At 52.9% G+C, this 12,522-nt stretch overlaps 1 protein-coding gene and 1 long non-coding RNA gene across 2 annotated transcripts in view; one reads left to right on the plus strand and one right to left on the minus strand.

The window, feature by feature from the left end:
* Positions 1 to 893: 893 nt before the first annotated feature.
* Positions 894 to 3,816, minus strand: LOC121344295. The gene is made up of 3 exons (XR_005953813.1): positions 3,691 to 3,816; positions 2,376 to 2,745; positions 894 to 1,124 (listed from the first exon to the last, which is right to left on the minus strand). It is a non-coding gene; the product is annotated as an uncharacterized LOC121344295 (long non-coding RNA).
* A 156-nt stretch (positions 3,817 to 3,972) lies between these two features.
* Positions 3,973 to 12,522, plus strand: part of PRRX1 (paired related homeobox 1) — a 37,699-nt gene continuing 29,149 nt past the window's right edge. The window contains exon 1 of the mRNA XM_041420203.1: positions 3,973 to 4,448. Coding sequence (XP_041276137.1) covers positions 4,208 to 4,448 — 241 coding nt within the window. The 5' untranslated portion in view covers positions 3,973 to 4,207. The remainder of the gene's footprint in view (positions 4,449 to 12,522) is intronic.

The raw sequence follows: 12,522 nt of genomic DNA on the forward strand, positions 1-12,522 counted from the left end.
CAGGAGTTTGTGGGGCACAGGTCTGGCTGCAGACCCCAATATGAGCACACACCCCCAAAATCCCCCCCACACCTGTAAAGGGATGTGAGATGCACACAGAAGTGCCCCTGTCCCCAGCTCCACACAGATCTCACCCAGCCCTGACTGCAGCAAGTGCAGAAGGGCTTGAGGCCAGGCATGGATGGGATGGCTGGAGGAAAAACTTTTCAGGGGGAAAGAGTTCTGGTTTGGCTCCACAGCACTGCATCATCGAGGAGTCCAGCAGTGGGGATCTCAGGGCATGGGACACTGGGGATGCAGGCTGAGAGATGCTCTGAATCCCTGCCTCTCACCAGCTTTCCCCTAAGGAGCCCTGATGTTTTGGAGTGCAAAGGGCTGTGTTGGAGCACTCCCTCTCCAAAGCTGCTGGGCCTAGGAGAGGAGTGCACATCATTTGTGCCCTCTGCCCTCTCAATCACCAATCTAAACTGCTTGCACCCCATCCAGGCCCTGAAGAGAGCAAAGCTGCAGGGCATTCAGCATGTCTGCAAACAGCTGAGTGTCCTGCAAGGAGCAGGAATAGATGGTGTGTGCATTCTGGGCAGGTTTCCTACAGACACAAGCTTGTTCTGACTGTCAGCTCCTGCTCCTCACTGCCCCCCTGCATTATTTTCTTATTTAATTTCTAGGATGAAACACATTTGGCAGCTCAAAAAAGGGCTCTGAGACTTCATACACTGAAAATGAAGTAGGGGAGACCCAAAGGACTTTCCCTCACTGAGCAAAATGCTTCTTCACCTGAATGCCATGATACCATCATCCAGCTAAGGACATACACGTTCTTCTGCCTGGTTTCTTTTATTCATACCCAGGTGGAAGAAAAGCTATTTAGGACACGTGAAAGAAGGGGGCAATCTGTGCTGGCAGAGGCACATGGTGTGGTGGGCAGTGCAGAGGAGTAGGGTGGCAGGGCAGGGCAGAGGAATGCTTGGCTTTCTTGCTGCTTTGCACCCTCCTGCTTCCCACTAGTGCCAACCCCAAGGGGTGTGAGATGCCCTGGGGATTTTACAGCTGCTCATCTGCTCTGGCTGTTTCTTCTTGGTTCCAAGACTCTTGGGAGGCTCCTCAGGTCCTGTTTGTTGTACCTGAAAAGTGGCACCAAAACTGTGGAGCTCCAAAGCTGCTGTTCAGACAGATGTGAAGGGAATGTTTCTGAGGGTTTAGAACATGCTTGGAGCTGGGAACCACAGGAGCTGCCAGTGCTGGACTTCATGGGAAACTTCAAAAATCAAAATTACAATCCAGTTAGGGGATTTCTCACTGGCACTGTGGGGTGTTTGTGATTTTCATTGAGAAAGCAGAAGCAAAACGTGCTGGTCATCTGCAGAGATGCAGATATTTGGGGTTCCCCTTCTTGAAATGCAGCTAGGGAAGGGAAAATGGGGGAGTTTGTGGTTTTTGCTTCACTTTCTCCCAGTGTTGGACATGATCACAGCAGAGGGGAGGTAGGTTTTGAGGCAAGGCTCCAGCTGGTGAGTCTCACTGATGTCCTTCAAAATGATAACCACTTGTGGGAGCAGGAAGGGCAAAACTGGGTCTGGCTGTGGTGTGAGGCTGAGCCTTTCAGCTGTGGGTGCTTCACCAGGCAGACTTCTGGCAGTTTCAGGACTTTTGGGCTTTTTCTTCTGCTCCCTTGCTAGGAGTGGCTCAGTTGCTCCTGCCCTGCTGGGAGTGTGAGCAGAAGGCAACCATTTGCTGGACAGCTGGGAAAGGGAGGAATGGGGCTGTGAGCAGCCACGGGGCAGGTGCACACTGCAGAGGAAAAGTGGGATGGGAGGATGGGGAGCTACCTGCTCAGCTTGACACCAGAGCAGTGGTGAGGGAGGAAATAAATGTCTGATCAGCTTCTTGATGGCCTCTGAGATGTTAAAAGGGTGCCTGGCCCTGCTGCCATGGGCCATCTGTGGCATGGCAGTCCTTCCCAGCCTCAGGATTGTGAGAACTGTCACCTCTACTTGGGGTCTGATGCATCATAAACTGAGCTTGCAGCACAGGCACTGTCCCTGTCAGAGCCCAGGAGGTTCCTGCTGCACTCATTTCCCCATCCTAGGTGTGCCTTGGCATAGGGCCTGTCTGGCCATAACAGAGATAACTGAGAGGTGAACTGCAGCCCTGTAGTGCTCTGTGCAGGCTTTGCTCCCAGCCTCCTTCCTTCTGGGACAGACAGAGGTGACAGAGTCCCCCTTGGATTCAGGTTGTCCCTCCCACCCAGTGACAGAAATCCAGAAAATTGTGTTGTAGGAGGGGTTCAGGTCACGTTCAGAATGTGAATCAGGCACCCTGTATTGGAATTCAGCCTGTGGGTGCTGCATGTGAGGGGAGCAGCCAGGACTCACTTCAGGATGAAGCCTCAGTTTTGGAGCTGGGTATTTCCTCTTTCCAGGGGAAATTCAGGCTGCATTCCCAACCCCAGGGCTGGCAGGGAGCTTGGTCTGAAGGATGCACTTAGGCATGGGGAGATCTCAGCAGGGATGTCAGTGAGGGCATTGCTGAAGGTGGCACAAAGACCTCTTGGGCTGGTTTCTGCGGCTCCTGCTGACACCTCCAGGGCTAAGAGCAGACCCCTCTGCCCGTGGAAAGGGATGTTTATGGCTGGGCCTCTGCAGCACCCACTCAGGACAGCCAGCTGCAACATCCATTTGAAGCAGATCAGGGAGAAAGAGGGTAAAGCCCAGCTCACCAAGAAAGGAGGCAGCAAGCAGATATCTGGGAAAGGCAGAGAAAAGGGCATTTCGTGATCAGGGTATGTACAGGTGACCACCCACCCTGCCTCTCCTGACCCTGCAGAGCCAGGGTACAAGATGCCAGAATACAAAAGCCAGCCAGATACAGCTTTGCACACCCATGTGGAGGCACAGCTCCTTCCCCATCCAACACGTGGACATGTACCAGAGGACATCACACAAACCCTCCTTCAGATGCAGAAGAAGTCACTCCGTGCTGCATACACAGATGCGCCCACAGCATTTTGGCTGTGTGCACACCCACATGCTTCTGTGCACATGCACGACTTGCCCCAAAGTTTGTTTTCTTTTCGGCCTTTCCACCCAGTACCCACCAGCTTTGCCTACCCCCCAAACTGGGGACAGCAGAGCTCTGCAGCCCTGCCCTGCTCATTTGGGTCTTTGAGACTGCAAAGGGTAAACTGGGACCAGAGTGGGGGGGGCCTGAAAGCAAACTAATGATGAAAATGTCTCCTCCATGCCTGTGCCTTAATTAAATGCATGGAGAGGCTCGGCGAAGCACATCTGTTTTCAATCTGGAGCCCTTTGATGGCATCAAATGTTCTTTCCCCAGATCAGGGGGGATGGAAATTCTGGGCTGGCTGTGGCAGCTCGGAGCCCCGGCTGCAGCCCCCGGGAGCAGCGGCCTTTGCTGCCCGCGGCTCCGGCCCCTCACGGCCGCTGCCTGTCCCCGGCCACAGGGCCGGCACAGCCTGCGGGGACCTCTGCTTGCCGGCCTCGGCAGCTCCGACTGTGTCCTCGGGTTTTTTTAGTTTCTTTTTCCCCTTCCCTTCTGTTCTTTTCACTTTACTCTCCTATTGGTCTGTTTCTCTCAGTTCTCTGCTGCACTTTTCCTTCCTTTTGCGCTGTTTTTCCTCTTCCTTCCCTCTCTCCTGTTCGCACTTTCTCTTCCATTACCCTCGCTCACCTTTTCATCTGCATTTCTCATTTTCGCTATTCCTCTCCACCCTCCTCTCCAGGTGCAGCGCCGGCCGGCAAGGGGGGCCTGCCCAGCACCCTCCTTGGCCTGAGCCGCGGGCCCAGCCGCTGCCACCCCCGGCCCGGTGCCACGTCCCGGCGGGGCCCCGCGGGCCGCCCTCCCCCGGGTGCCCGGAGCCGCCCCCGCCGTTTGAAGTGCGGGGCGGAGGGGAGGGGAGGGCAGCGCAGGGGCGGAGGGAGCGGAGCCGGCGGCAGCGGGGGCGGAGGGACGGGGCGCACCCGCCCCAGCGGCCCCACAGCCGCCCTGCGCCTCTCGGCCGGCGGCAGCTCCCCGCGCCGCCGCCCCGGCGCCCCGAGCCGGCCGCCGCCTCTCCCCTCCGGCATGTTTTAAGCCCGGCCCTGCCCGCTCCCCTTCGGGCTTCCCTACCCGCCGCCGTCGGGTCCCGTCCCGTTCGCCCCGGTGGGCGCCCGCGGGGGGCGAGGGCAGAAAAGCCCCGCTCGGCACCATGGCGTCCAGCTATGCCCACGCCATGGAAAGGCAGGCCCTGCTGCCCGCCCGCCTCGACGGCCCCGCCGGCCTGGACAATTTACAAGCCAAGAAGAACTTCTCCGTGAGTCACCTGCTGGACCTGGAGGAGGCGGGCGACATGGTGGCCGCCCAGGCGGAGGAAGGCGGCGGCGAGCCCGGCCGGAGCTTGTTGGAGTCCCCCGGGCTGACCAGCGGCAGCGACACCCCGCAGCAGGACAGTAAGTGCGGGGGCATCCTCCCCTTCCACCTCTCGCCGGGGCAGCCGCGGCGGGCGGTGCCGGCTCCGAGGGGGCTCCGCTGGTGCTTAGCCCGGCTTTCCCCGAGCCCCGGCGGGGTCGGCACCCGCCTGAGTGTGAAAACCTTTGGTTTCCCCCAGCCGCGTCCCAGCAAAGGGGCGACCTGCCCTCCACCGCCGCGCCCGTCGGGTCCGGTGCCGTGGCTCCTGCACCCTGCGGGGAACCGGAGAACATCCCGGGGAGCAGAAGCGAGCAGCATCGGGCCCGCGGGCTCGGCCCCCTCGTCCATTCCTTGGCGGGTTGGGCTGAGAACGGCGCTTGGCTGGACGGGGCGAGGCGCGGTAGGCGCTGAGCATCCATCCATCTATCCATCCCTCCCATCCATCCATCCGCCCCGTTCGTCCGTCCGGCCCGTCGGAGCGGGCACCGGCGCCGTGGTTAGCGGGACACCGGGAGGCTGCTCAGGGATCTGGATGAGGTCCGGACCATTGTCCGATGCCCTGCCCAGAGCGCCGGGGCTCGCAAACAGCCCGAGGGTGCGTGCGCGGCTCCCAGGTGCAGCCGCAGATTGCCGCTCCCCGAGCCCCGGTTCTCCCCGACCGGGCAGGGAGGGGACAGACGGGTCTCGGAGCTGCCCGTGCTGAGCAGTCCGAGCTCGGCAGCTCGGGTAGCCGTGACCCAGCGGCCGTGGGTAGCGGGATGGGCGCCGGCTTGCGCTGCGTTTTCCAAGCGCCGCGTGTTGTTTTCCAAGGGCAGCGCTGTCAGAAAGGCTGAGGGGGATGTGCAAGGGCTGTGCAGGGTCAGTAACCCCCCTTTAGCCGCTCTCTGTTAAAATAATTACATCCCCGGCCCCAGGAGTTCCGTGGGGGTCCGGGCTGGCCGCGGCTGCGGACACGGGCTCACTTCCGAGGGAGCTTCCCGGCGAAGAACGGGGAAAAAAACAACAAAACGAAACGAGAAGCGAACGAAAACGCCAACTGCAATTTTCGTTCGCTTTTCGATTTTTTTTTGTTGGTTTGGTTTTTGTGGCTTTTTTTCTCCGCGGGAGCCGCCTCCGACCCTCTTTTCCCCGTGGATCCGACGTGGTTTTCTCGGTATTCCGAAGGAAACCGAGCTGGGGCAGCGGGAAGCCTTCCCAAAAGCAGCCGCTCCTTGCAGAAGCGCCCGTGGGATGCCCGGGCTCGGCCCGGCCGGATGCGTTCCCGGCGGGGAGCATCCTCCGGGAGCGCGGCCGGAGCGGAGCGAGCGGTGCGCGGCTGCCGGAGCGGCTCCTCTGCTCCCCCGAGAGCCGGATCGACCGCCGCTGGGACATGGCTTAGAAATATTTCCTTCCCAGGACCCGAAAAACTGCAATTTCTGGCTTTAAAGGTGTGTATTTTAGTGGGGAAAACAGTGATTGCGGCTGCCCCCCATTCGGCAACTTGTGCCGCTGGAGAATCTGCAAGATATCAAATGCAGACACCTTTTTTTTTTTTTTACTTCTGCTCTCTACCCTATTTAGTTTATCATATTTTATTTGGATTTACTCCTGATTTACTACGATTTTCTCCTGATGTTGCCCCTTGCCAGCTGCGAGCTTGGTCAGCGTGGAAAAGGAGACCTGCGTTTCACCAATACTCACCTTGCTCTTAAAGCGTGAAAAGAACCCCCCAAAAAAGCAGTCCAAGGGCTTATTTTCCAGCCAGCACTGCTGAGCAGGGACCAAACTACAGCTTCAAATAATTTAGAAATTCTCTGAATGCTGTGAAAGTTTTAATACCGTTGCGGTGAATTAGAAAGTTTTAGAAGTATTCTAAAATAAGCAATGACAAAAAAAAAAAAAAAAAGGGGAGAGGTATAAATTCCACCAGGTTTATTGGGCAGAACTGTCATCTGGGCTTTCTGGCTCTCTCATGGATGCATTTAGCACATCCCGGGAGTCTCTGTGCCTCAGTTTCCCTGTAAGTGTTATGCAATCCATGCAGGAAAGGGACTGTGCTGGAGCTAGGAAGTGCAGCAGAGGTAGGAGCTTTTCGCGGTGAAAAATGAGAACAGGTTCAGTGGAAAAGCTAACACAGGGCTCAGTTACTCTCCATGTTTTTAAGTGAGAAAAGGTAAAAGATGTTTGAAGAAATTGCAGATTTCTCAAGAATACTAAAAATGTTCTCCCAACCTGAAGGAAAATCATCTGGTCTGCCACTGATTTTTGTTCCAAACTGAAGCGAAAAACCAAATTATTGGTGCTGGTTTTGTAAACAAAAGTTAAGAGAAGTAGTTTGATGCAGAAATTACAAAAGGTTTTGTTTGGATGTTTGAGATTGAAAGAAATATTTCACCGCTGGTTTTTTTTTTTTTGAGAGAGATTCAGGATAAAACATTTCTCTTATTAAAAAGAAAAAAACATTCCTGGGAGTAGCTGTGATTGTAACATTTGCAGGGAGAGCTGTCCGTGGGTTAAGGAGCTGAGTTTGCAGCAGTGCTGCGGAGCTGTCATTCTTACCTAGTTCACTTCAACTCGTAGCTCTGAACACCTTCCCCTAAAAGCTGATAAACATCAGGGCAAACCTCCCTGCCTCTGCTGCTTGGCTGGGAAGGCTTTGCAATCGCAGTTCCAATTTGTGACAAAATAACCTGTTAAGATAAAACCAACTCTTGCTGTGGTAGCACAGCTTTCGCTAACCCCGGCTAAAGCTGGGATGAAAATGCTGAGTTGAGGGGATCCCCCAAACTTCCCAGAAAAGGCAATGATCTCCTATTGCTTTTGTGCCCTTTGAGGGTGACGGAAACCTGTCACTTGTCTGTGGGTTCCCAAAGCTTGTGGCTCTGGAGTAATTTTCACTTGTTTTTTTTTTTTTTTTTTTTAGATGGGTATTTTTGACTTCTGCTTTTTCTTTTTTTTTTTTTTTTTTTGGTTGGTTTGTTTGAGACTCGCTGTTGATGGCTCATAAAATGGTGTGGAGAAAGCATGAACAGCAAAAGAAAAATTGTTACACTGGGATTTCTCTTGTAAGGAGTGAATAAACCGTGCTTCAGTCCATGACATGCTCAAGTTGTGTGTTTTGGAGTTTTTGCTGTCCTTTAATCTCTCTTCAGTATAAAAGTGCTGGCACTCAGGTGGCTGAGAGATTATATCAGGCTGAATCCCAATTAAAGCTGGACACAGGCTGCCTGAGTCCCCCCATGATTTTTTTCCTGTCCCGGTGAGCATCGTGACCGCTCAGTGCTGCTGCTCCTTCTCAGGGAAATGCCAGAAGCCCTGCTGGGACAAGGTGAGTGGCTTCCTCTGCTCAGGCAGGTCAGGCAGAGCATCGTGGGGCTTCAGCCCCTCTTCCCTGGCAGCAGACTGAGGAAAGGCTTTTTCAGCCTTCTCACTGTTGGGTGGTGGGGCTCATCTCCCCAGGATTTTGCACAGCTCAGAAATAGGTGTTATTTCGAGAAAGGACTGACAGATTCAGGGAGGGCTGAGCATGGCTGCTCACTGCAGCAGTGTTTGGAGGCAGTGTCCCGCTCAGGGAGCCGCCAGTCACAGGCTGGAAGGATGAGCTGGGGCAGAGATCTTTCCCTTGCTGCCTGGGCTTAAACCCTCTGACTGCTGTTCCTGGCTGTCTGAAACAGCATCCTGAGCTGGAGGACTTTGGGTCTGCTCCCACATGGCTATTCATTTTGCCTTCATTGCCTCTTTTTAATCAGAACAAGTGAGGTTGCTGCAGGAGTAAAAGAGAGTGTCTAAGTACTGAATTGTCTGTGCTCCTGTGCCTCTCCATCCTTCACCAAAAAAAAAAATTGTAATAAGAGGTGGAAAAGCTCTGCCACTGCTTGGAGATGTGGAAAGCAATTCCTTGGGCTGCTGAATTGCTGAGGGTGAAGGTGAGAAGCGCCTGGGACATCTGCAGGGTTTTCTTTGCAAACCTCTGCTTTATCTTGGACTGTTGAGAATCTCTTTTGTTAGTAAATCACAGCCCTTATTCCCCGAAAATGCGGAGTCCATAGTCAGGGGATGTACAACTGATAGGTAGAGGAAGGAAAAACTGATCAAACCCAGGAGTTTTCTTCCTGTCTTGTCCTGCTGATGGACAAAGACTCTTGCGGCAGCAACTGTGCTGGTGTCCGCAGGTTACACCGGCGTGAGCCGGGGAAACCGCTGGTGCCTCAGTCCCAGCAGCAAATCTTCCTCAAGAAAGACTCTCCAGAGTTCTCCTCTTCCAGAAACCGATGTAGGAAAAGCCAGGATCAGATCATTACTATTTTTAAGGTGCTTGTTATAAATTATCTGCCTGAAAAACGCAGTTCTTTATCGGCAACATCTTTTCGCGTGCCGATTTTACTGCGCGTATCCTCAAGGCTTTGAGGAGAGCTCGCTTGACTGAAGGTTGAGTAACAGATAACTAACACCAAGCAGTTGTTAGAAGTTTGATTAACTCCTTTCCATTGGTGTTCTTTGGGCATATCTATCTAATTTTTGCCTCAGGCTGGCAGATGCGTGGTTATTGCAGCAAGTATCGCGGTGTCAGATATTTTTCTTGCATCCCTGAATCCTGCAGTTTGAAGTGGGAAAACGTTTTGTGTTTGTTATGTAAATTCCTGGACAAAGAAGATGGAAATGTGGCTCTGCCACATATCTGGAGTCTTAAAAAAAAAAAGGCACAAAGAAATAAACGAAAATGGTCAAGGTACTGTTATTAACAAAGAAAAAAAGAGCCATGTGAATGTAGAGGAGGGAGCTGGCTCTGTGAGTGCTTTTCCTTTTGAGGGGTGAAAAGAAACTTCTATTTGTTTGTGAATTTCACTTTTTTTAAATCATAATCAGTTTTGCTTCCTGGTTCTCATGGTCTCCTAATTTGCTGATGGTATTTATGTTTTCAATCCATCCACTCAGAGCTTCCAACTTTTTAATTTGAAAAAGATTTTGCCGAAGGTTTTTACTTTCCCTCCTTCCCCCCTTAATGTAATGAAAACATTTCCATGAAAATTAGATTTTGAAATCTCTCATAAAACTGAAAGGTTTGGTCTAAACTGCTTGAACGCTTTTAATGAACATCAGCTTTCTGTCATCTGCACTGAGTTTCCACTGCTAGCCGGTCTATTTTCCATCTTTTTGATGATGTATAAAGCAGTGATTGCATGGGAAAATATTATCTCAGGGTTAATTTGTGCAGGCCTTACTCACACGAGTCATTGCATGTGATTCAATGGACCACTTATGTGTGTGCCAGTTGATGAGTATTAGTGTTTGAAGACTTGACCAGCAGCCTTGAGTCATGCAAAAAAGGTCTTTTTTCGGTTGGTGGAGTGGTTTTTTGCGGGCATGGAACGGTTTTGCTCTGCAGTCAGGAGCTAGATCCTTTTTCCTCTCTGCAGAAGTGCAGAATGCATCAAAATCTGTGATGTGAGGGAGCCTGAAAGGAAGAGCAAGAACACAGACAGAGCAGAAGCAGGAGGGGCTGGGAGAGTTGGGTCTTTGACAAGGCAGACACAGAATTACAGGGTTGTAATTCCTTCAAGGATGTATTTTTATTTTTCCCCCTGGTAACCGAGTTGACTCCCATGGTTTTTGACATCACCAGAATGACTTGATGGGATTATAGGTGTTTATTCCTGGTTGCGAGTTGTTTATGATATATTTAATCGTTTTTGAAACCCATATTAAGTAGCCCTGAGGGAGCTGTGTTCCTGCTGGGCCTCTGTTGCATAATGAAGTACATCACGAATATTTACCAAGTGTCACAGTATTCCAGACTTGGGCCTCTGTTTCTGGGGAGGATGAATCACTGCACTGCTGGTTCCCCACCCTGCTCGCCTTTCCTAAAGGAGGCTTGGATTTTGGGGTGGATTATGGAGATTTGAAGTGAAACTCATCACAGTCTGGCTGGAGGAGCTGTTGTCCATGGCTCTGATGTTTGAACTGTCCTCTTGGCTTTACATGCAGGGTACAGAAAGGCTTCAGCTTCTGCTTGGGTGGTGGAGCAGGTTTTTAGTCTGGTTACCCCAAGAAAAACCTGTTGTTTGGTCGCTGCATATGGGAAATATCTTCAGAACCCACTGGCTGCTCTGGTGGGAGAGCAGACAGCCCCAAGGAGGGGTGAAATGGCAGTCTGGAGGGCATGGAGAAGGATGGCAGCAGTGCCTCCTCCTGAGGGGGAGATGCAGCACAAATCCAACCTCTTACACCCACTGGAGATCTCTATGGAGGCTCTGTGTTACAGACTCAGTGGAAACTCACACGTGTAGATGTAGGCGTCACCAGCCCCACAGTGTAGGGATTTGTCCTTTGTCACCCTGTGTTGGGACAGTTTTCCCATTGTCCAAGGCCAGCACAGCTCCCATAGCTCCTCAGCACCTCAGGGGCTTTTCAGCTGTGATTGGTTTTATGGAATTCCAGAATGGTTTGGGTTAGAGGGGCCTTAAAGGGCATCCAGTTCCAACCCTGACACCTTCCACCATCCCAGGGTGCTGCCAGCCCTGTCCAGCCTGTCCTTGGACACCAGGGACAGCCACAGCTTCTCTGGGCAACCTGTGCCAGGGCCTCACAGGGAAGAATTCCATCCATTTCATTCCTTAGTTGGAGATAACTTGAAGTTTTTCACAGCCCTGCTCACATGTGCATTGTAAATGTGGGTTTGCCCTGGAAATCTGTGCTGTGTTCCTAACCTGTGTTTCCCTTCCTGCACTGTTCCTGCTGGGCCCAGCTGATCCCTGGAAGATTCTGCTGTGAGGTGGGGATGGGAGCTCAGCAGAGCTGCCCTGCCTTGTCTGCTGGCACTTTGGAGGCATCACTTAAAGAGAAGTTTCTTTCAAGTGAGAGAGTCTGGAGGATTCTGGCTGAGAAGGGAGGGGAGCAGTGGTGCCGAAGCCGAGGGCCACCTCCTGCAGTGGAAGACGTCTGCAAGGATGAGTCTGTGAAGGCCAAGAGGGAAGAGAGGCCGGATGAGCAAGCCAGGGAGCATCTAATTCAGCTTACATAGCGTTCTGGGCTCCTCTCTCACCTCCAGGGGCTGAGAAAAGGTTACACCACTGTTTAAAGCACTGTCCCAGACAGTCTGGATTTCATACGTGCCCATGTGAAGTGAACGTTTGTCTTGGGGTGGCAGCCCAGGACATCCTGGTGCCTCGTGTTCCTGGAAGGGAAGGTTAGATGAGAGGCAAAGGGAGCCAGCTGCACTCTTAACAAATCACTACATCCTATTGCAGCGTCCAGTTCATATTCCACCCAAATTTTCCCCCATTCTGGCTAGAGAAATTTTCCTACAGGAGAAACTCCAGCCAGTCAGCAAGACTGCTGGGCAGGGCAAACATCCAAAGAGACGCTCAGGATCTGGCTGGGACCCTCTCCACGTCTTGATGAGCTGCTCAGGCAGCAAAACTGCTTTTGCACCGAGAGCTGGAACTCATCAGCAGCTTGGGGACACTGCTTCCTGCTCTGAGCCCACCAGCGGATGAACTTCTCCTCTGGCCTCCTTGACCAAACCAAAATCAAAGTTCCCCATGGTCCTGCCAGTCTGGGGCAAGCGGGAATTGCCATCGGCAGCTGCTGAGTGGGCAGGCTTGGGAAAGGAAAATGGAATCATGCTCTAAAGGGAACAGCAGGGCACTGGGATCAAAGCAGGGTGCCTGGTGCTGATGGAGCAAGGGTGGGTGGCTGCAGAAGGCAGCATCCAAGCAGCTTCCAGCCCTCTCAGTTCAGGTGCTGGAGCAGTGAAGGTTGAGGTTTTGAGCTCATGGGAGCCTGGAGTGGTCTGTCTGCTCTGGGGTTTGCTGTTCTGCTGAGTGAGTGGTGGCAGAGCTGGGCTGAGCTGCAGCCAGTGTGCCAGCGAGGCCCTCAGACCTGCTCAGTGCCTCTGGAAATCATCTTCTTTTTTGGAAGTGTCACTAATACGATCCACATTTGTATAAAGAAAAAAAAAAAAAAGCCAGGGATGCTTGCAGCTTTCAAAGAGCTGTCACTTCTCCCCGTGTCAGCTCAGCCGCGGCGGGGCTCGGTGGGGATGGATTGGACTTAAAAGGGAAAAGTGCCTGAGCCGTAACAGTGAAAACAGAGTGTTAATGCTCTGGGGCTGCTGCTGCAGAGGGCTGGCCTTGC

The sequence above is a fragment of the Onychostruthus taczanowskii genome, unplaced genomic scaffold, assembly GCF_017590055.1.
Source record: "Onychostruthus taczanowskii isolate IOZ18803 unplaced genomic scaffold, ASM1759005v1 scaffold63, whole genome shotgun sequence".
Taxonomy (NCBI): domain Eukaryota; kingdom Metazoa; phylum Chordata; class Aves; order Passeriformes; family Passeridae; genus Onychostruthus; species Onychostruthus taczanowskii.